Source organism: Tachysurus fulvidraco, chromosome 1, assembly GCF_022655615.1.
Source record: "Tachysurus fulvidraco isolate hzauxx_2018 chromosome 1, HZAU_PFXX_2.0, whole genome shotgun sequence".
In the NCBI taxonomy this organism is placed as follows: Eukaryota; Metazoa; Chordata; class Actinopteri; order Siluriformes; family Bagridae; genus Tachysurus; species Tachysurus fulvidraco.
In genome coordinates, this window is record NC_062518.1 from 39,830,035 (window position 1) to 39,855,167 (window position 25,133).

General features: G+C 39.2%; 1 protein-coding gene across 1 annotated transcript in view; it reads right to left on the reverse strand.

The window, feature by feature from the left end:
- The window catches only part of actn3b (actinin alpha 3b), a 28,215-nt gene that overhangs the window by 1,471 nt on the left and 1,611 nt on the right, over positions 1-25,133 (reverse strand). The window contains exons 2-20 of the mRNA XM_027178206.2: positions 13,934-14,048; positions 12,690-12,809; positions 12,009-12,095; positions 11,260-11,347; positions 11,007-11,085; positions 10,774-10,855; positions 9,651-9,736; positions 9,030-9,122; positions 8,490-8,720; positions 8,214-8,361; positions 7,970-8,120; positions 7,523-7,631; positions 6,048-6,188; positions 5,204-5,386; positions 4,096-4,230; positions 3,460-3,639; positions 3,040-3,186; positions 463-528; positions 189-347 (exon numbers count right to left, since the gene is read on the reverse strand). Of these exons, the coding sequence (XP_027034007.1) occupies positions 189-347; positions 463-528; positions 3,040-3,186; positions 3,460-3,639; positions 4,096-4,230; positions 5,204-5,386; positions 6,048-6,188; positions 7,523-7,631; positions 7,970-8,120; positions 8,214-8,361; positions 8,490-8,720; positions 9,030-9,122; positions 9,651-9,736; positions 10,774-10,855; positions 11,007-11,085; positions 11,260-11,347; positions 12,009-12,095; positions 12,690-12,809; positions 13,934-14,048 (2,400 nt within the window). The remainder of the gene's footprint in view (positions 1-188; positions 348-462; positions 529-3,039; positions 3,187-3,459; positions 3,640-4,095; positions 4,231-5,203; positions 5,387-6,047; positions 6,189-7,522; positions 7,632-7,969; positions 8,121-8,213; positions 8,362-8,489; positions 8,721-9,029; positions 9,123-9,650; positions 9,737-10,773; positions 10,856-11,006; positions 11,086-11,259; positions 11,348-12,008; positions 12,096-12,689; positions 12,810-13,933; positions 14,049-25,133) is intronic.

Here is a 25,133-nt window from a genome sequence, read left to right on the forward strand (position 1 = left end):
ATGATATAGAGAGTACGAGAACTAAAATGAGTGCAATATTCATTATATGGCATGTTATTACATCTAACATTATCAAACTGTAATAAAAAAAAACTATAACCGTTTAATGTGATGTTGCACCTATAGACACGGGTGCTTCCTGTAATGTAATGTAAAGCACCAGTCATCGTATTGTTGGGTTCGTTCACCTTGTCGGAAGCCAGGATCTTGAAAGAGGCCATCACTTGCTCGGCTGTGTCCGTCTCGGCTGTCTCGCGAGTCATGAAGTCGATGAAGGCCTGGAAGGTGACCACGCCTGTATTGTTGGGGTCCACCAGAGTCATGATGCGGGCAAACTCCACCTCACCCTGTGTCACAGGAACAAGCTCTGTTAAACCGGTTAAATCTGTGTGTGTGTGAATGTGACTGGTGACAGCACATATTAACAGAGGTATATCTATGTCTATGTGTGACCAGTCTCACCAGATCGTAGCCCATGGAGATGAGACAGGCGCGGAAATCGTCGGGATCCATCATGCCATTTCTCTTCTGATGAGAGATAGACATGTAATAATTATAGATGCGTTATATACTACATACACACAGAGAAACAGGATCTGTCAGGACTAATTTAATCATTAAAATTTTTAGTCCGGCTGTCATTGCACTTATGAAGTGATTTTAAAAATTATCATCGCAAGTGACATACTGTTTGCATTTGCAATTGCGTTTCCTACTTGTCACGTACGAATTCTGCCAAAACTCAAATGCAAATCACTCTCTGCATGTAAACCTGTCAATCATTGTTTGGGGGATTATATTGTGGGGTGTGTTTGTATCTGAAAGTGACATTATCTACAGTCCACCGCCGTGTTGAGCTCCTTGCGGTCAGCGTACAGGACAGAACACGTGTGACTTGGACTGTTTTAGTTGGATGTGATTGGTGTAGTTGTTGACATTATGGTACTCGCACAACAAGCCGAAGACAGTTTCTTTTCTACTGATTACCTCTTACTGAAATCCATATAACTTTAGACAGGTTAAGTGAGTTTGTGTCCTCAACAAATAGCAACATTATTAAAGTTGTTTTTGCCAAACTTAGTGAAGTGAATGAAAAGCTTTCTGTATATAGGTTTTATATATAAAATAAAAAAGGGGCAAAATATTACATAAATAACTAAAGCAAAGCATGTGAAAATGCTTAGAGATCGAAATACATTTTACAGCGTTTTTATTTCTTAAACATAACAATGTATTTAAATATGTGTTGAATTTCAGCTTGTAGAATTAAGAACGAGGGCGTTTCCCCCTCCAATATACACTTTACTTCATTTAACCAAAAAAAAGTTGCAATTTCATTAATAAATGTTTCTTTATGATAGCATTTGCTAAGTAAAACATTTTTAAAGCACAGCTGAACGTTGGACAAGATGTGAGCCTTAATGAAAGGGCAGAAATCGGACCAGTACTGAACTGACTCCAAGATAAGTGATAGAATGTGTCACTTATATCACAATTAAATCTCTTTACAAAATTATAATTGCAAGAATAATACTTATAGATGAGCTTCAAGGAAATGTATTTGATTTTGTTAGTGATTAAGTATTTATGAGGAACTTTCCAAATTTCACTCCACAACAATTTCAGTATCAGCAGGATTCAATAATTATGCTATGCAGGAGGCTGGGGGCAGGTATTTTTAAGAAGCATCTTTAGACCAGAGGGAATAGCATCCATAACCACAGCATAGTCTTTACAAGAAACTTTAGGAGAGTACTATATTAAGACAGAAATTCAGAATAGGTTGCCATTGCACTGTGTTGATGAGTAAATAATAACCTGCACGATTGCACATATTCTGTTTGGGCTGACGGTTGACTGTGAATGACGTCACTTCCAGATACAAACACGTCCCATAATATAATGCCACACCCCCCAACAATGATTGACAGGTTTACGTGCAGACGTTGGAGGGACTTAGGCTCATAAACAGCTTCTAGTAGACCTTCTAGTAGACCTTGGTAAGACAAGATCAGCTTGATCAGGAGTTCATTATGTATGAGATCATTATGTTTTGCTTTTACATGTCTTTTTTTTTTTTTTATCCTGTCTATAAAATCTTGATGTAATCAATGACCGTGGCCCTTCCTCTCATGCTACACGAGGAGTGTGGGGTCCTGCTGTGCAGCTGCACACAATAAACTGTGAAACCTTTTCACTATTGCCCGTGCCTACCAGTGTGATACTTTATTCTGTAAATCTCTCAAATCTCAAACTTCCACGACAAGTTGGCGTTGTCGGCAGGATTCCGTGCTTGAGGGTCACTAATCTGGGGTTAGGTAATGAAGGTGTATTGTTTGCGAGGTTTACGACAACCCGCAAACGTATAAGGATTTGTGATTGTATTTGAGTTTTGCCAGTTCCCTTTTAATTTTGTCGGCAAAATCACTCCACATACTTGCATATTTAACGCTAAACAATATTATATAAATGGCATTTAAAGCTTCCGTGTGGACTAGCACACATTTTAGGCTCCATAAAAATTCAGCTCATGGTAAAGTGCAGAAAGTTCAATTTCATTTTACTTTACTTTTCTATTTCTCATGATTTTCTTTGCATCACCAAAGTGCCACAGTGCTGCTTTGTTTATTAATTCACTTTGTAGTGCTGCTGTTAATGATGCTGTTACTGTCTGTAGAAAAAGATTAAAGGAATTAATACTAAATATTTTAAGTAACATTTGAATCTGATGAATATTAATAGATATGATTATATTTTATATACACAGAAAAGGTCAATTTGTTGTCTTTTATAATAATATACACCTAAACTCTCTCTCGCCATATTCTCTCTCTCTCTCTCTCTCTATATATATATATATATATATATATATATATATACATATATATAAATATTTCTCTCTCTCTCTATATATATATATTTATATATATACATACATATACATATCTCTCTCTCTCTCTCTCTCTCTCTCTCTCTCTCTCTCTCTCTCTCTCTCTGTCTCTCTCTCTCTCTCTCTCTCTCTCTCTCTCTCTCTCTCACCCTGTCGAAGTGGTTGAAGGAGGCTCTGAACTCGTTGAGTTGTTCCTGGCTGATGCCCTTGGCATCGCGGGTCAGGATCTGGTTCTCCACCTCATTGATGGTGCGAGCAATGGTGGTGAGCAGCTGCTCCCAGCCCACGCGAATATGCTGCAGGGACAAAGAGAGAGGGAGGGAGAGAGAGGGAGAGAGAGAGAGAGAGAGAGAGAGAGAGAGAGAGAGAGAGAGAGAGAGGGAGAGAGAGGGAAATACACTGTTAGAGCACAAAAGAGAGGTATTTTTGTGATTATGCACAATATGACATTACAAAATCAAAATCTCTTGCAAGCTTCAGCATCTGTGTGTGTGTGTGTGTGTGTGTGTGTGTGTGTGTGTGTGTGTGTGTGTGTGTGTGTGCGCGTGTGTGTGTGCATGTGTGTGTACCTCCATGCTGTAGTTTGTGTGCTTGTTGTCGAAGATGAGCGCCTCCTGAATGAGCTGGTGATCTCCCTCCAGTCTGTCGATGTTGGATTTATAGTTGATGATGTTCTGCTCATAATTCTTCAAGTTGTTCATCTGTTCCTCCAGAGAGCCAGCAATGTCCACAGACACATGGCCGATCTCCTAGACTCACACACAGATATGCAAAATTACACTGTATCTCATTTCCTTTAAGCTATTTTCCCCACACAACTGGTGCACCTGACTGGGCAGATTTGGTTATTCTCAAAACAAGCAAACCTCATGACTTTATTTGGAAAAGAGACAAAGACACATCAACTGGCTGAACAAGAAGTTAAGGCTTAGCAAGAAATTAGATAGATGACAAAACATCAAGACAGCTGATAAAACTCTAAATAATATGTACCGAGGCCTTGAGTCCCTAAATTGTCCATCATGCAGAGGCTCTTTATCTACATCTCATATCTATATTTCTTATCCTTCTTTATATTTAGTCTATGCGTCTAAACTGACAGTTGCACTCAGGGAAAATTAACTGTCATCTCTCATGTGAATGGCTTCAAAAGAATACAGGGACTGATGTGACATGTCCACCACAGAAAGTCCTCAGGCTCGTACCTCCATCTTGGTTTGAATCCAGGGTCCAATGATATTGGCCTGAGCAGCAAACTGTCGCCTCAGCCTCTCGTTGGATTGCTGCCTGGCCACTTCCTCCTGAAGCATCTGGTCTCTTAGCGGCACCAGCTGCTTCACCTACAGACACACACACACACACACACACACACACACACACACACACACACACACACATACACACACAGACACATACACACACATACATATACACAGAGGCACCCACAGACACACACACACACACACACACATAGACACACACACACACACACACACACACACACACACACATACAGACAAATATACACATACAATGACACGTGCACAGAGAGAGCTAAACGTCACATTGCTGAAGCAAAACATCAACACTTCTCTTTAAAAACCGTCTTTTTTCTTTTTGATTCTATCTGATGAGAGACATGTTACAGAGTTAAAGCTCAGTCTGTGCCATATGCTTCTCCCATATGGTCAGACGAGAGATCGGTAGTCGCAGCAGGTGATCTGTGACTTTTGCCCGTTATAGCAGTTTAATCATCCAGTGTCTCAAATCATCTCAAGTCAAAATCTTTTTCACGAAAACAAATTTAAAAAAGTGGTCACAGAAAAAGGCTACAGTGGAAATAATCTGACGACATCATATCCCTTTTCTGTCTTATTTTAGTTATTATGACATGGGTGAAAGTTTGTGCTTCCTCTGTAACACATGACACCAAAACCTTTTCTAAGTGCTGCTCATGCTCATGCTCACAGACAGCTGAACACACGCTGAGGAAAGATAGCTGCCATCATCTACATACATGAGCTCACAGGTGATTGGCTAATGATGTGATGATTGACAGGATAAACACAGTAACATCCTCCCACCCAAACATCATAGCCAGTTTTGGTATCAGATCACTGACCAATAACATTTCAGCTAACACTTTTCTGTTACAATCTTGGAAGCACGTCAGCACTAATATTTCCAATAAATAGATCCATTCGTCAGTGTCATGAACTTAATAGCCGTTAACATTCACACCGTCTCCAGTGAAGGACACAGAATCCTGGTACGAGAAGGTATGGTCTTAAAAATGGTCAGCGATTCACTCACCGTATCCCACTTGTTAGTGATGTCCTGAGGACTGAGGTTGGTGTATGGGTTGATTCCAGACAGTTTGATGCCGTAGGTCTGAGCGATCTTCATGATCTCGCTTATGATACCCATGATGGCCATACGCTCTTTATCTGCCTCTGGGAGAGTGGCTTTAAACTGGTCATGAGCTGTGATCAAACTCTGAAGAGAACGACAGACAGTCAGTATAACACACATGCCATCATTTAGATATTAGTGCATTTGATGGTTTTTTAACACTAGGTTTTTTTGGACAGTTAAGGATTTGTGATGCCTGAAAAAAAGAGCTATTTAATACTGTTTCTAAAAGAAGGCCTAATGAAACACACACCCTTTAACTCGTCTAGATTCATAACCCTGTAACTTGTGTAACAGTGTATTATACTGTTTAATATACTGCTAAATACACACTTTTATGGATAAATATAAATCTAAATGATATACTTTGTCATTTTTATTCTGAATTTCTGTATTTCTGTAAAACTGCTTTGAGGCAAGGTCTACTTTAAAAAGTGCTATACAAATAAAATGCACTCAACTGGACTTAATCGAATTCTTACTCATTGCAGTGTCTATGTTGGAGGTGCTGACTGTAATGTAAAGTTTCTGAACCTTTAATAATCTAAACCTATACCTAAACCTACTTTTTAAAAATCAATGCTTCAGATGTATGGATTTTCGATTCGAAACGTAGAGAATGGATGACGGAAATTTTTTATGCGCAATTCACCTCCCAGGCAGCAGACGGTGCTGCAAATCACAAAAAGCTCTTCTTGTAAACACAAAGAAGTCAAATTTTGAAGCTATCACACAGCATGGCTACCTGGATCTCCTCAATGCTGTGTACGATAAACATGTCCTGCAGATCCTCCATAGCTCCGTCCATCCAGTTGTTAAACGGCGCCGCCCTTTTGGCGAACTCCAGGTACAGCTGGTCGATAGTTTCCCACAGTTTTTCCACACGCTGCAGGGGACGAGACAAGACTGATTTAACCTTTTTAAAAGTTGTTTCCTAACAATTAAATTACAATTACATTTACAATTAACATTTACATTATAAGTGTAATGTAATCTAAATCACAGGCAATTTATATAAAAGACGGTTTGAAATAGTTTTCAAAGCATCTTAGCAGCAAACGTACTTTGTGTAGAACTGTTACTATGGAAACATGCCGTAGTACAATGAACACATTTGTCAGGATCTACTTGGACAATTCCCTACCAGACCACTAGAGGGAGTTAGGTGTATTTGCAGGCAGGTGTATTGCTACACCATGTTGAATTTCATCTGGTTATGTCATGTGTCTTGTCACCTGTCACTGTGTTGTGTTATTTATTTATTCCTGCCCTTTTGTTTCTGTTTTGTCAAGCCATTGTTCATGGTTGCGTTCGGTTCCTTGGTTATTATTACGTTTATTTGGGTTGTCTATTGTTTTCAGTGTCGCCTTTAGGTATTTGTGTTTCATATATCTCGTCATGTTTATGTATGTGGTGTGCTTTGTGTTATTTTAGTTAATAAACACGAGGACTGCACTTGGATCTGATTGGCTTGTTGAGCATGATGTCATAGATTGTGATTTCTGTATCTTTTATCCAGTTACTCAGCCGAAAGTGTAAAAACAGTGACAGAGTAAGACTTACATAATGTGCTGAATATGTGACGAGTGGTGTGGGTGTGTATCTCTGCTAACAAGCTTGTGTCAAAACAGTAAAATTCATCTTATGTGTAACTGATACAATGAATTTGAAACTGGAGTGAATGTGGAAACAATTACACATAGTGGTTCATGTATAAAGTTGATTTCATGTGTGTGTGTGTGTGCTTCCCCTCCCAATGGTCCATTTATTTTTTATTTATTTTTTTAATTTTAATTTCAAATTCTATGATCTATTGTAGCAACACATTTTGTTTATGTGCTTTTTTCTGTTTCAGTTTTTATCATTTGTACAATTTTATTTTTATTCTTTCCTTTTCTTATTTTTTGTTTGTTCATTATTTTCGTTTTCTTTTTATTACCAAATGTAGTGCATGTGGGGATTTGTTGTTTGTTTTTAGTTTCATAGTTTTGTTTTGGTCCAATTTTTATTTTATTTCACACACACACACACACACACACACACACACACACACACACACACACACACACACACACAGAGCGCACTCTAACTACACAAGATGAATTTAATTTTAGTTATTTTTTGTTATGTTATCTCTTGTATGTGTGTGTGTGTGTGTGTGTGTGTGTGTGTGTGTGTGTGTGTGTGTGTGTGTGTGTGTGTGTGTGTGTGTGTGTATACCTCCAGAGCATCCCTTCTCTTCTGGGTCAGAGTGCCCAGGTTGTCCCACTGGTCACAGATGGCCTGGCAGCGAGCGTTCACACTAGTAGCATCGTGGTAATCCAGCTCACTGAACACAGCAACAAAACACACTCACTAATGAGCTCAGAATAAAAACACAGAAAGTGTTAAACTGTAACTGATCTGACTGAAGATGCATTTGGATAATCTCTACATATACTGCATTTAGATATATAATGAAATATGAGTTGCTTGACTGAACTGAATAAACATGGAAGATGTGTTTGTAATCTTGCATCCTAAAACGTCATCTTGTCCGGATGACTCCCATATTCATTCGAAATAAAACATAAAAAGCAAACACTGAGTCATGCTCTTTCTCTTCTCGTTGCTTTCCTCCCACCCCCTCGACATGTTTCCTTCTCTCTTTCTTTTCCTCGCTCTTACTTGAGCTCCTGGGCGATGGCGGCGATCTGCTCTACTCTGTCCTGGTGGGCGGCGAGGTCACTCTCAAACGCCTCGTGCTTCCTCATAAGAGCCCTGATCTCCATCAGAGATGCAGATTCATAGTCCTTCTGAGACAGCAAGTCTTCCTTTCCTATATGAGACGTGAAATTAAATATGTGGCTATTTTGCCTTACTTATGAATTATTTATGAAAAATAAAAAAAAATCAATTTGGACACGTTTACCTGTAGTCCAGGACTCATGGAGATTGCACTTCTGCTTGAACTTTTCGGCCAAGTGGTCCAGTCTTTCCAGACGGCGAATCTCAGTCAGCAGCCACTCCTCGTAGCCTTTCTCAACCTGCTCCAAACCTTTCCATGCATTGGCAATATCCTGTAAACACACACACATACACTCTCCTGAACACCGTCACGACTCAGTGCACAGCAATGCCATCAGATTAGTTTCAATTATAAATGTTTTTTTTTTTTATTATTTCCACTCTGTAATCTTCAACATACCGAAACCATCTTTCCTTCAGAGGGCATGAAGGCAGGTCTGTTGCTGAGCCTCAGTTTGGTCTGCAGGGTGTTGAAGTTGATTTCCAGCTGGCATTTTTCCTGTACGCGTGGTGGCTTGTGCACACGGCGGTAATCTCTGAAGTCCTCCAGCTTCTGCTGCATGGCACGCATGGTCTGCTCGGCAACACGGTTCTCCAGCCATGGGATCGTCCGACGGATCCACTCCAACAACTACAGCGGATAGGGGGCGGGGGAGAGTGGAGAAATTGGTCATCAAGGGGAAATGAAAAAAGACAAATAAAAGTCGGTAATGAGATGAAAACTTGATAAAACAGATGGAGGGACAGGTGGCACCAATAAAGGTGGAGAAGTTCAAATAAAACACATAATATAAAATTCCTCCAGTCTTCCAGTCTTTAATTTGGAGCTTCACGTCTTTGATAAATCATTTCAGAGATGCAGTTGAAAGCTTAAGACTTCTCTCTGCTCAATATCTTACATGAACTGAGATGCTTGTGTAAACTCTAATCATTAACTCACCTCACTGGCCAGTTTCTCATACTCCTCCATCAGCCTCTCATTCTCCTGATTCACTGCCAGAACTTTACAAATCCTGTTAGCGGCAGTTTCAGCCTACAGAAAGAGAGAAAGAGTGAGAGAAAAAGAGGATCAGACAAAGTGAGAGATAGAGTAAGATTGAGGGACAGACAGAGAGACAGACAGAGTGAGAGACAAACAGAGAGAGACAGACATAGAAAAAGAGAGACCCAGAGAGTGACAGGTACAGTGAGAAAGAGGGACAGACAGAAAGAGAGACAGAGTGAGAGATAGACAAAGAGACAGAGAGACAAGGTGAGAGATAGAGACAAGAGTGAAAGTGTGTGTGTGTGTGTGTGTGTGTGTGTGTGTGTGTGTGTGTGTGTGTGTGTGTGTGTGTGTGAGAGAGAGAGTGAGAGAGACAGATAGACAGAGTGAGAGAGAGAGAGAGAGAGAGAGAGTGTGAGAGAGACAGAGAGACAGAGTGAGAGATAGGGAAAAGAGTAAAAAGAGAGAGAGAGACAGACAGACAAACTATGTTAGAAAGCTAGAGTGATATAGTAAGGTGTTGAACTGAGTGGCTAAGATCAGCATCTTCTCTGTCTCAAGCCGTTCCTTTGGTACCTGCTCAGCTCCAGCGAAGGCGTGATAGAAGCAGGACACGTAGGTCATGATGGCCTTCTCATCAGGCTTAGGAGTGTTCACAATATCTGAGAGATACAAAAATACAGACTGAAAATAGAGCACACTGTGAAGAGTATCAAATCATATGAGTCACAACCATTTCAGGAAGTCTGAAGTGACAACGGGAACTAATACAGCTGTAAACCTTGGTGCCAGGTAGGAACCTTAAATATGCACAAAAAGAAACTCATCAAAAATGTGGACTGAGACTGACTCCACAGGCTGAAACTCTCGGATGTACATGACATTTTATATTCAGGCATTCTGCAAAAGACTTACACCTACAGCTATGTTGTTACAGTGATGTTAATCTGATTTTACAATGATGTTATGGTGTTAGAATAAAGTTATGTCACTAGTATGATGTTACAACAATGTTATGACTACCATTATTATCGTATGATGTTATTATGACATTCGTATGATATGAAATTATTATGACATTAGCATGATGACGTTATTATGACATTAGTATGATGACATTATTATGACATTAGCATGATGACGTTATTATGACATTAGTATGATGACGTTATTATGACATTAGTATGCCATTATGACATTATTATGACATTCGTATGATGACTATTATGACATTAGTATGACATTATGACATTATGATGACATTCGTATGATGACGTTATTATGACATTAGTATGACATTATGACATTATTATGACATTCGTATGATGACGTTATTATGACATTAGTATGATATTATTATGACATTAGTATGATGACATTATTATGACATTAGTATGACGTTATTATGACATTAGTATGATGACATTATAATGACATTCGTATGATGACGTTATTATGACATTCGTATGATGATGTTATTATGACATTAGTATGATGACGTTATTATGACATTATGACATAACAATATGACCATGAACTTTATCTCACTTGTTTAATTATAATATATTTATTATTCATGTCTTTAATATAAGAAACATGATTCTCACCTGCCAGTCACCTGATTTCTTGTTTTATTATTAGTCTAGTATTCTCCTGTCATGCATTAAGTGCTGGCTGTGTCACAATCCTACGTCCTCACCTTCTGCGTCCAACATTTTGGGGATGTCCAGAAATTTCTCAGCCACCTCGAATGCTGTGTTCAAGTTTCCAATGGGGTCGTCCTTTACAAGCAGAACACCGCCCCAAAAAAAAGATCAGTTCAAACACAACCATTGCAAAAACCACTGCATGATGATTTTGTACAAAAAAAGGAGAAAAAGGAAGAAGTAGAAATGAAAAAAGAGCGATTTAATGAAGAAAAAGAGAAAGCACCTTTCTCAGTTTGGAGTAGTCAATCAGGTCAGGTCTGTGCCTGTGGATGAGGGCGCACAGAGCCAGGCCATCCTTCCAGCTGAACAACCATGACAAGCAGAGGAAAAGGAATGGAGAGAAAGAACCAGTGTAGGACAGAGAGAGAGAATAATCACATAGTAAGAAAGCTGGTGCATCAAAAGTGCATCAGGAAAGCAGAGAAGAGAAGTTACATAGCAAATAGAGGCAGTCTTATTCATTATCTGACTCTCACCTGATGTGGAAATTCTGTACGTTAACATTCCTGTAGGGGGCAGTCTTCCTCTGGCACCACAGCAACAGACCCTCTTTAGCCGAGGTCTCTACACGGGTTACACACAGGGCACAGAATGAGGTACTTGTTTTTAATGTTGGAATGATGAAAATAAATCTTTATCTACAGCTGAATCATCTGTTCCTTTTGTTTTATTCCCTAGAATATAATTCGATATAAGTAATATCGTCATAAGTAGATGTGGGCAATCACTCTTATTTATTTTTAAACCCTAATCGCTATTCGTTTACACAGATCAATGTATCAGATTACTGTAGATATCATGTTTAGTCAGGGTCTAGACATTTCCTCGGTGTATCAGAAGTGTGAGACGTGAACAATATCGTGCGGATGTACACAAAAGCCTTCCGGTAGAATGATAACGTTCACGTTTCCTACACATTTCCTTCAGTAGGACGTTCGTCATTCACGTGGGCAGGATTTTACTTTCCACTCAAATTCATTTCTCACTGCATTCAAGTCTATTCGGTGTCCAGAGCTTTCTGTAATCTGACTCTGTTATTATCAACCACATGAATGCTGATGTACTGTTTCAGTGTTGAAGAGACAAAAGGAGAGAATCGCTGGGTAATTACTGCTTGAACTCTGTCTTCCATTCGATTACATTTTAATAACAGCAGCAAACGAATGTATTCAAGTGACGATGATTGTACAGATTATGAGTTACATCTGACAGCCTGAATGTGTACCTTCCACTGAGATGTCCTGGATAGCAAAACGAAGGATGATGGTCCAGATCATTCCAAGAGTCATTTTCACATTACCATCAACAATCTCTGCAGAGAGAGAGAGAGAGAGAGAGAGAGAGAGAGAGAGAGAGAGAGAGAGAGAGAGAGAGAGAGAGAGAGAGAGAGAGAGAGAGAGAGAGAGATCCACAAAAAGTTAGAGAAATGTGATAATAGCAAATGATGCTGCACAACACACACAAACACACACACACACAGACACACACAGACAAACACACACAGAGACACACAGACATACACAGAACACAGAGACACACCAACACACACAGACACACAGAGACACACAGAGACACACAGACACACACAGACACACACAGACAAACACACAGACAAACACACACAGACACACACAGAGACACACAGACACACACAGAACACAGACACACACAAACACACACAGACACACACGGACAAACACACACAGACACCCACAGAGACACACACACAGACACACACACAGACACAGACACACACACACACACACACACACACACACACACACACACACACACACACACACAGACACACAGACACACACACAGACACACACACAGACACACACACACACACACACACACACACACACACACACACACACACACACACACACACACAGATCCTTACCTTCAGCTCCAATAGACACCAGTTTGACTCCCTTGCTGCAGATGTAATCCAGAGCTTTGTTCACGTTGGCGATTTTGTGGAAACGCATCTTGCCTTTATCGGGCTTGGGCAATCTTTCACCTGTCCATCAGATTAGCACTCAATTATCGATCACACACCAAGGCACAAACTCACACAGCTGTTTGATTCAGACATCCATGATGCTAATGGGCCAAACTGAACGGCAGGAAGTGATGTCAGTTATCATCCTTCCATAACAGAAATAGTACATTGTTGTTGTTTTAATGTAATACAGTATGGATGAATAGTGTAAGTGATTTTTTTTTAAATCTCAGCTCAATACTCAAGCATCTAGTTAACGTTCACGAAAAAACTCTTCATGCTTTTTAGCAGCTTTAAATGTGGACAGAAATGTTTTGGAATACTTTTAAATGTATATTTTTGGCATACACACTTATTCAGAAGCAACTTATATTTTATCTCTTTTTTTTTTGTTGTTATACAGCTGTGGGCTTTTTTTTCCCAGCAGAGGTCTGAGCAGACGTCCACCATCTTAACCACTGAGCTACCAATTTGTCCTTTTCAGAGTCACTGACAAAACATTAAGTCCACACTGACTTGTTTTTGTGTGCTCAAGGTTTGGATTAAACTTATTCAATTCATCGAACACATAGTTATAGTTTGACACGAAACAAACTAAAAAACAAGAAAGCCTTCTGGTTGTACTGCACAGAGGTCTCTGTGGAGGTCTCTGGATCCCATCTTGAGAATCCCGGCACTACGACTTTTCATAAATATGTAAAGAATATTGTAATATTTGCTCTTGGCTTTGGAATAATGAGTGCTGTTCTTAATAAAATGCCTCATTAGCATAAAGCAAAGCTGCATCTCACTGTATGTGAATATTAGTTAAATAGTTTAATGAATACATTGGGGGGGGGGTAATTGGGTGAAAAAATATATAGTTTGCTTTTAAAACAGATATTAGGACAGATCGGTTGTTGTGAGTTTACATTTTTTAGTTCGGACATATTTGAATATAGCCGAATAAAATTATCCTTATCAGCACTCAGAGACATGACCTTTTCTGCCACATGGGCAATTACTTCTTAATTATTCACTGGTGGCTATGATGAGCTTCAAAAATGCCTTAAAGTGATTTATTAGTGCTTCATCATTAACTGCTCTTTTTTTTGGAGTATCTGGTTGCTATTTGGGACTTGCAGTCGTGTCAGCGCGGATACCTGAGATGACCTCGAGCAGCAGCATGAGCTTGAGGCCATTTCTGAAGTCCTCTTCGATATTCTCGATCTGAGTGCCAGCCTTCCGCAGGTGAGAGTTACACCAGGCTGTGAATGTCTGACCCACACACACACACAGAGAATGAGAAAGATTTGAGTGGCAGGTATAAAGAGAACGGAACACACACCCTTTCAGACCTTATTCTAAAAATTAGGGCTATTTTGAGACTCGCTTTTCAATAAAGGATCCGAGTTTCACTTTCCTTCAGGCGCACGGTGCTGGTAATGCGTCACGAAGGAACGCAGGCTGTTATTATAGAGCAGAACCCACGTCTGCGACTGCGTGTCTGCTTCCAGCGAGCGAGTTTCCTCTGAACCTCAATCCGAGCGTGTGGGTGTTCAGGGCACAGCGGCAGTGCTGTGCTAAAACTGAGTTGGTGTTTGTCTGTGTGTGCTGAGTGATCGTTATAAAAGAGCATTAAAGGAAGTTTGAAAAAGTCAACTGTAGGAGGAGAGAGAGAGAGAGAGAGAGAGAGAGAGAGAGAGAGAGAGAGAGAGAGAGAGAGAGAAGGAAAATGAAATGACATAATGGGACTGGAAAAGGTTTAAAAACAGAACGAGAGAGTGATGAAAGATTTAAGAAGGGAGGTGTGATCCGTGATGTAGATTTAGATTTAGAGTTCTGTTGCTAAATGTGGGGTTCAGCAATCATTCTGCGTTTTACTAATGATGGGGCAGGGGAAAGGGCTGAAAGAAGGAAGAACAGATACTGTAGATGGATGGGTGGATGGAGGGATAGATGGAGAGGGATGTGAAGAGAAACTGGGTACAGGGGAACAAAAGAATGAAAGAAGAGGGAGGAGAAAAAACCTGTGTAGAGACGGAGCTGTGAAAAAGGAGGAAAGGGGAAATGAAAAGGATGAAGGGGGGAGGAGGGGTGAAAGAGTCTAAATCTGGGAGACACAGGAAACCCGAGAGACAGCTGAGGGAGCAGGATCCCAGAATGGCAGAATGTCACAGAGAGAGAGAGAGAGAGAGAGAGAGAGAGAGAGAGAGAGAGAGAGAGAGAGAGAGAGAGAGAGAGAGAGAGAGAGAGAGAGAGAGATCTATAAAGTGAGTTTAATTTCTGGCAAGCTGAGTCTGTGTCTCTTTTGAGCTAATTGCTTCTAAATAAATCTGATCTTCCCATGCATGAAAGCTCTGTGAGTGTGTGTGAGTGTGTGTGTGTGTGTGTGTGTGTGTGTGTGTGTGTGTGTGTGTGTGTGTGTGTGCAGCTGTTAAGCACAGTCATCCACCCCCACCTGCTGTTCAGTTTTGTCTCTCACACTCAATCTTTACAAATGAGATCATCTACGATCAGCCGTTAGTAAATGCCAGTCCAGATACTCATGCCCCTTTACCCCCTACACCCCCTTCCTCACCCCCACAACAGGTTACCCACATACTTCCTTCAACACTGTATGATCTGCAGTTCCAGCCTGCTCTTATCCAGATATACACGGTAATGCCGTTTGTGGCCGCTAGGGGCAGCGTGACTCTATGGACTGAAGTGCATCACTCTGAACATTTCCTTATTGCACAATGACCTGATTTACTAACACAAGTCAGAGAAATAGATTTCATTATATATTTAGAGCTTCTGTGTGAGCGGGATGAGAGTCTGGAAGTAGAACTGACACAAATCGCCTGCCCTTTTTTTAAACTGTTATAGGACTCGGCTGAGACAGCGAGAGAGATAGAGAGAGAGAGAGAGAGAGAGATAGAAGCTTATATATTTACAAAACTACACTTATTTGACAGATCTCTTCTTAATCCACAGCTTCAAACACTCCATTCAAACACTCATCCATTTCTCCATTCACTTATAGATCCATCTATCCATCCATCCATCCATCCATCCATCCATCTATCCATCCATCAATCCATTCATCCACCCACTTATCCATCCATCCAACCATCCATCCATCCATATATCCATCAATCCATTCAAAGACTCATCCATTTATCCATCCACGCATTGATCCACTCATCCATCCATCCATCATCCAAAAATTCAACCACTCATCCATCCACCCACTTATCCATTCATCCATCCATCCATCCATCCAAACACTCATCCATTTATCCATCCATACACCCATTGATCCACTTATCCATCCATTTTCTGTAGAGATTATCCTGCACAGGGTCACAGAGAACCTGGAGTCTATCTATCCCAGGAGACTCTGGGCACAAATGGCTTCCTGTCAGATGGTACTGTTTATTTATCTGTTTGTTTGTTTGTTTGTTTGTTTTTAATACTGTGATAAATACCAGTCAAACTGTAAATGTTTACACCATGACAGAAAATGATCTCAAGCCTAAGCCCCTCTTTACACCCGATCACTTCATATGTCCTGTATCTATATTGTATTCCAGGAATGTCTATCATGTGTCTTCCCATTTATCTTTAATCTATGTTTTATTACAGACTAAAATATATGAGCATATTTTCAATATACAAATTAGCTCATTACATTATAACATCTTAAAGATGCTCAGTCATTTAGTTGCTTTATACATTTGCCTTATTCTTCATTTTTAAGCTTTATGAATATTAAAACGATTGCTAGACTAAAAATCATGATGATTTCATGACATTTCCCTCTGACATGTTTCAGTGTGTACTGAATTTACTCCTGTGGATAAACTGTGTGAGTCAGGCCTCCTGCAGTGCCTCAGAGTTTATCGTGTGTGTGTTGGGTGTGTTAAGATAAGATAAGATAAGATAAGATAAGATAAGATAAGATAAGATAAGATAAGATAAGATAAGATAAGATAAGCCTTTATTCGTCCCACAGTGGGGACAATTCTATGTTACAGCAGCAAAGAAAAAGAAATGTAAATATATAAAAGAATAAAGAAATAATATAGTGTACAGTATAAACACAACATAATATATAAATACAAAGAAGAAAACTACTGTACATTTAATATGATGTGGAAAGTCTTTAACTAAATAGATTCCTGATCCTCGAGTGGGTTCTAGACGTCCACTGGAACGTTATTTATTTATTTTAAATATAACACAACACATGCTAGTGAGGGCGAGAAGACAGACATAGAAATATTAGTAATGAGGTCATTGTTGAGAAAAGAACAGTCACACACACACCACTAATGCACACACACACACACACACACACACACACACACACACACACACACACACACAATCAGACACAATCAGACACACACACACACACACACACACACACACACACACACACAATCTCACACACACACACACACAGACACACACAAAATCAGACACTCAGACACACACATACACACACACATAGACACACATACACACATAGACACAAACATAGACACAGACACACACATAGACACAAAAACACACATACAGTAGACACACAGACACACAGATCTGCACATACACAAACACACAGACACACACAAACGCACACAATGTTGCTGTAGAGCTGCAGATATGTGATATGACCCGAGAGAAAGAAAATGAACAAAAGACAAAAAACTGTTCAAATGATTTTTTGTGTGTCGTTGTTAATCTCTATGCAAATTGTTCAGCTAAGCCACAATGCTGGTGTGATGTATTAATATCCCTGCTGAAAATTCCAGCTTAGTCTCCGCTGCCAAAACACACCAAGCTGCTCAAACTGCTCGAGCATCTTTATCATCATGAAATAATGTATCATTTCTTTATATTTATTTCCTCCTTTTTATTACTCAGTTCCTTCTGTAATGGATTAATAACCTGCTGCATCACACAATATCAAACACAACACTAACTTTCATGCTGAAAACCTGGCTTGACTTCATGCATTTGTATCTGATTACTTTAGTGTGCTCTCTGTCATCTAATGATTCCTGCAGTGTTTATTTCACTGTTTGATTTTTTATGCTGAGATTCTGTAAAATACAAATATTCCAAATGACTAAATATTGCATGAACATTTAGTCTTGAGAAAGAGCAGCTTGTAAACTGAAGGTTTCTTAAAATTGTGCGCGCACACACACACACACACACACACACACACACACACACACACACACACACACACACACACAGACACACATATACACATACAAACACACAAATACACACACACCTTGACATACACACAAACATACACATTCACACACACACACACACACACACACACACACACACACACACACACATTCACACACACACATACACACGCACACACATACACACGCACATTCACACTCACATTCACACTCACATTCACACTCACATTCACACTCACACACACACACACACACACACATTCACACTCACATTCATACACACACACACATAATATAATAAATATGTTTAGAATAAGGATAGAGGTAGACATATCTACTGTACTTTTTTGTTGTTATCATTAGGGTTGTTACAGTTCCCATGACAACTGCGTCATGTTGTCCATTGTCACTGCAGTAGTGCACGTGACTTTTCACGTTTTATAACAAGCATAAAATACAAAGTTTGTATAGAAGTCTAATAATAGTAACAGTTGCAATAGAAGTTAGTATTTATAGCGTATACCATGGTAGCTGTAAATTCTTTTATTTAGACTATGAGTCTATACTCACAAATGACCTCAAACTCCATACAAAGCATTTTCTTTATATTGTCGGGTTTGAGCGAGATTCAGTTTATTCTGTTATTTCGTGTAGAGCGATGGCCCTGGTTGGGAAACCAAATACTACACCGCCGATCTGGCTACATTTTGGATTTGAGCCAAACGAAAGAGGTGAACCAATAAATTTGGATGAAGCCATATGTTTGCTTTGTAAAATAAAAAAATCCTATCGAAAGCAACTACTTTGTGTCCTAGATACAGGAATTATTTCAAGGTGGAGGACATTATAGACAAACACAATGAAGAGATAGTCAGTCAGACAACACTCAAACTGAGGCGTCACTGGATGCAAGGGAAGGAACTGAATCTCGGACAGCTACTTAGGAAAAGTAAAGCGAGGTCCGCCATTCCTATTCAGACGAGGAGTTAACTATTTGCAAGAGAAGTCAACTGATGCCAGCAATGACCTGTTTGCTTTGTGACTTGACCATAGTTGCTAAAAAGTATATATGCACTTGGGAATGAGCACACGGTCTGAACGCAACATCGTAACACCAATGAGGTCGTCCCTTAAAGCGGACACTGTCAACAAGTTCTTAAAATCTGTGTTTAAAAGCCAAGGTAGGCAGGCTTCAAGTATTTATGTCTACCTTTTAATTGTTATCAGGCCTACACAGATTTAACTGCATGTGCTTAAAGTTGTTACGAATTTATGCAGCAAATTTTTTTTTAATACTTAACCTTTTTATTTATTTAACCTTTTACCTGTGCTCACTGATGGAAGTGCTATAATAAACATTATATATATAAAAGGCCTATGTAAAATAATACAACCCCCCCCCCCACCCCCCAAGGAAAAAAAAGAGCCACAGATGGTAGTTGGTCCATTAAAGAATCTGCCACCGTCAAAGCCCTAGTTATTATACACCAAGGAACAAGACATTGTTGTTGTTTTGTACGTTTCCACAGGAGGCCTACAGGAGTCACATCTCAGCAGAAGAGACACACAGGAAGTTGCTTTTCTTCAATGCTTCCTCTAGTCATGAGATGTTCAGGTACATGTGAGAGATTCGGTTTTACAGCTTGAATAAACGATGCCTCGCTAACGTCTCCGTCCCAGTCACATTACCTCAAATCAGCCAAACGATCTCAGGAGAATCACCATCCCTGATGGTTACCATGGAGACCACAGAACGGGTTTCTCTCTGTCTCAAACAGGAGTAACGCTTCACACTGAGTGATGGAGTCTGTAAAGATTAAATCTGATGCACGTCATGTCTTATATAAAGCTCGTATGGAAGTCTCTTCTGGTGACATCCCGGATGAATAAAAACAATGTGGGGAGATTTCTAAAGCATGGGAATGAGCTGCTAATGTGGCCTCTAGGAGTGACTAAAATATTAGATCACTGCTCTCTGCACCATATGAATCACAATAGCTTAACCCATTAAGCACTGTTTTTAATTTGTCTTTATTTTATTTTTAGTTTAATATTGAGTTTTATTCCATGGATTCAAAATTAATAAATAATTTCTGCAAAAACAAAGTAAAAAAGTTTTTTTTTTTAATAATTACAATTATAAATGAATAAAAAAGAAATTATTAGCCGCTTCCGATCTGTTTGTATTCATTAAAAAATAATTTTAATAATAATAATAATATTAATAATAATAATATCTCAGTTTACTGTGGCATCATTTATCATAAGATCTATATTCTATCTCATACTGCCCAGTCTTAATGGCTGCAGCTTTGTGAGATCTGAGAACAAGATAATTCATTGGTGTGAATGAGATAATTGAATGTGGCTCTTCTTTATAACAAGGTGAGAGACATGTTTTGTGCCTCAAACTGAGCACTTTACAGCAACTAGCAGAAGCTACGGGGGGAATAAAGCAGCTGTTTGTTTCTTCTGGTTAAAATAAAACCTCTAGAAAAGCTTATTATTCATTATTATTATTATTATTATTAGATCTGGAGTATTGAAAGAGTCTGAATTACAGTGATAGGTAATAGATTTTTTTTCTAGAATAAAAAATGTTTGTTTTGCTTAAATCTTTTCATCATGTCATTCTTGGTGAAAAACTGAAAAATTGATGCAAGCAAACCGATCTCATTAAAAACGTGTGTTCGGTTGTGTAAAGAGCTCGGCTCCGTTTAATCGGATTTCAGTGCGAACAATAAAAACGAAAAACAGGAAATGCTAATGTTAATGCTCTGAATGCTATTTCTATACTGAAATATTACATGAAGGTATTTTCTGTGAAGCTGCTTTGACTGTGGTTTAAACCGCTACAGCACGATATTATCATTAGCATCACAGCACTTGTAGCTTCCCAAGATATTAACGTACATTCTCATGCAGACTCCCGGCTGCTAAACGTCTGATACGACCTGATACACCAGCTTAACGCTTTGACCTGTGATCACAAAGCAAAACTGCACAAGTGCAAGAGGGCAAAATCCCTGACCACACACACACACATAAAAAAAAAGTGACACACACGTAAGCCCTTTCCTGAGGCCTCAGTGCACACCCCTGTAGTTTATAGCAGCTGCCCTACAAGGCCACGACTTCTGGAATAGTAACTGATATTTGAGCTGATGTCTCTCTTTCTGTCTCCAATTTTTTTTTCCAGTCTCTCTCTCTCTCTCTCTCTCTCTCTCTCTCTCAATCAAGTATTTAAGTATCATGGACGCACGATGACATCAGTAACACATTGGTAACACATCAATACTGAATTGCATCAAACAAATTAGCACCAGCTGACATGGACATGGTCCTAAACACACACACACACACACACACACACACACACACACACACACACACACACACACACACTCTCTCTCTCTCTCTCTCTCTCTCTCTCTGTCACATTTTTTCAGCACGCCATTCCACTAAGATCTGGGCTAGGTGTAACAATTGCTGCACACACACACACACACACACACACACACACACACACACACACACACACACACACACACACACACACACACACACACACACACACACACACACACACACACACTAGCATGAAGGTCCTCATATTCAGTACTATCACATCCTCTCTGCTTTTTACATTATTATTATTATTATTATTATTATTATTATTATTATTATTATTATTATTATTATTATTATTATTATATAAACCCACAGCAGTGATTGAGTCAACATAACCTTTAACCTTCTGGAGCTGAAGTGTTCAAGACTTTACAACCTGCTCTCATTAATGCACAAAAAATGAAACTGTTCTGCTCTGAATAACCAGACAACAAGTGATGGAGCACCAAATAATCCAAACAGCACAGAAACCTAACCAAGGACAAGTGTTGTTCTGCAGTAAAATCACCAGAGCTAATTAACATAAAAGAAGCCTTGCATTAGTGAAACAGTGAGTATAAGCAGCCTCTTAAGTATCAAAGAAAGACACAGCAGGTCACTGAACTATTTGCTAAGGCTCCAGAGACCAGCGAGGTATCAAACCCCTGTGTGAGCGAGAGGAGCGCAGCAGAGGGGCAATATCGGATATCGCTGTGAGAGAGGTGGAAAATAGCAGCGGTGATATGGTGTATGCTGCTATGACAGAAGTGAAACTGATATATAGTCTACATTCTATATGAGTGTGTTCCTGCCTGCTATTACAGCTCGCAGCTCACTCACACAAAGGTGAACATGTCACAAGGTCGTCCCTTTAATCAAGTAAAAAATGAAGTAAAGTTGAACTCTGGAGCAGTGACACTAACCTGTGACTAACATCTCCAGCACAATCAATCAACCAATAAATAAATAAACAAATAAACAAATAAACAAAAAAATTTAGAATAAAGAAAGAATGAATGAAAGAAAGAAGGAAACAAAGAAAGAAAGAATTAATGAACAAAAACAAACAAATAAATAAATAAGTAAACAAACAAACAAACAAATAAATAAATAAATAAAGTTAATTTTAAAAAATCTTTAAATTTGTTATGTTTTGTATAGAATTTTCAAGCAACTTACAAAACAACAAATAAATATAATATAATCTTAAAGTATAGATAGATAGACAGATAGACAGATAGACAGATAGATAGATAGATAGATAGATAGATAGATAGATAGATAGATAGATAGATAGATAGATAGATAGATAGATAGATAGATAGGCAGAGAGTACAGAAAAAAGAATGAATTATTCATTGTAAGTATTACTAATATTATTATTAACCAGCTGTAATGATGTCAGGTGTTAGCCTTGTGTAATTACTGCTCATTGTGTCACACAGTCTGTGGATCGTATGTTTGTTCTGTTCTATAATAAATTTACTTTATGCTCGGGATATTATCCAAATGCATGTAAAAATTGCAAAAAAGAAAAACGATCCGTATTTTATCCGTCTGTCACATTCTTTTTCTTTCGTGGAACATTTTTAAAATATTACAGAACTTTGCTAGTAGTATACGTCATAGCTGCTGTATATCACATGACATCCTGAACTAGAATGTGCATGAAATGATTATCTGAGTACACACACACACACACACACACACAGGGTTCTAAGCGTGTCACACAATATGGTAATGGAGCATGCCTGTCGAGTCTTTATATGAAATCAGTCTTTTCATGTGCACGCTGTACACATACCAGTAATCGGTGGAAATATTGTAACTTTACTCAGCCAGGAACATTGGATGTGAACCTTTCCAGCGTCATACGCTTGGCACTGAAGGGAAGATCCCTTGTGTGTACACTCTTAAACACTCTAATAAGGAGCCCGGTGTGAGCTTTCCTTAATCGACAGACATTTACAGTTAAAACTAGATTAGACCGCGGAGTTATAAAAATGACGTGTGGATACTGGGACCTTTAACCTTTAACACGACGGCTCCTCGCTGACTCTATAATAAAATTAGATGCACGTCGTTACATCCAGTTTACTCAAAGTCTCTGATATCTAAATGTATCATTTTTTATATATGTGATTCTGTCTCTGATTCTGACACTGACTCCAAACCAGTGGCTCTGTGTATGGTCTATACAGTAGCCCACACTACACACTACACACTACAGATCCCAACACAAGGCTCATTATTTAGGGATTAATCCTGTTCTCAGTGCTCACTTCTGTGCTCTTAGAGATACAGGAGACCGGCGGCTATTTAAAGGCCAGGACACGAGAATAGGAGCTCAAAATTTACAAGTCGACAGCAGGCCTGCGCTGAGAAAAGTCACGGCTATTTTCTGCAGCCTGTGGAGTGCTCCATGATGAAGAGGTGATGAAGAAGCATCAGGGTTTGTGGAATAACAGCCAAAATGCTCACTCAGCATTATTCTTCTACTCTAGCATTTCAAATTAAATAAACAATAAGGAAAACATGTTTTTTTTCCTTTTTCCTTTTAAATACTGTAATAGGTAAAAAGTCTAGACCTTATAAAGAAAAAAAATCTCAGTCAACTTAAGATGCCAAAATATATGATCATGATTCAAATCAAATTACCTGCCTGGAAAAAAGTGTGTTTAGTCAATACTGTGACTACATTGTGTGTGTGTGTGTGTGTGTGTGTGTGTGTGTGTGTGTGTGTGTGTGTGTGTGTGTGTGTGTGTGTGTGTGTGTGTGTGTGTGTGTGTGTTGAAATGTGTCAGTAGGGGTAAGAACAGGTGCAAATGCCCCCCTTTCATATTCATTTCACCACAAAATGATGCCCTTTCTATATTCATATCATGATATCAGCTCCTGAAGCTGCTCTCCACATAGCTAAGAGTGTGTGGGGAAGGAGAGACTTTACATTTCTGCAGGACAACCTAATACATTTGAGCTAATTCCTTAGAACAGAAACCTATACGACGGTCAGCTTAAGTTGAGATGGGTCTGTGTATTCATTTTCTTAAAAAAAGAGAAAAGAAAACACCACCTCATCATTAATATAATAACGACACCAGTAGGGAAAGAGTGATAAAGAGAGGACGACAGCCTTGAGGATGGTGAGAACGGAGGAGAGATATTAGAGGAGGAGCAGATTATTTTTAGGACATGTTTATTCGTAGAGTGTAATGAAGCCTTGGACTTCTCCAAGCCTCTCACTCTGAGAACAGCCATCTGTCCAGATCTTTCACCTCTGACATCCCTATTTAGAGTTAGGTGTGTGTGTGTGTGTGTGTGTGTGTGTGTGTGTGTGTGTGTGTGTGTGTGTGTGTGTGTGTGTGTGTGTGTGTGTGTGTGTGTGTGTGTGTGTGTGTGACAGACAGTTTATCAGAATATTCCTTAGCATCATTATTATCTTTGCGTCAGTGATAAAGGATAAATAAACAGATAAAGGATGGACACGCTAAAAACAAATGTTGTAGTAAGATTTGACCTCCTGACAGATTAAATGGAAACAAATAGCAGACATTTGGTCCAGAAAAACACCCAAAAGTGGAGAGTCTTGAGTCTTTATCACTTTTAGCAGTGTTCAGCATTCACACTATGAACATTTCTACATGTTAGATTACAAACATCTAGAAAACAAATCAACTGCAGGTATGAAATTGTCTTTTCACTGTACACTTTATACAACTTTTAAGTGATTCACTGGTTTATGGAAAGAAAATATGTG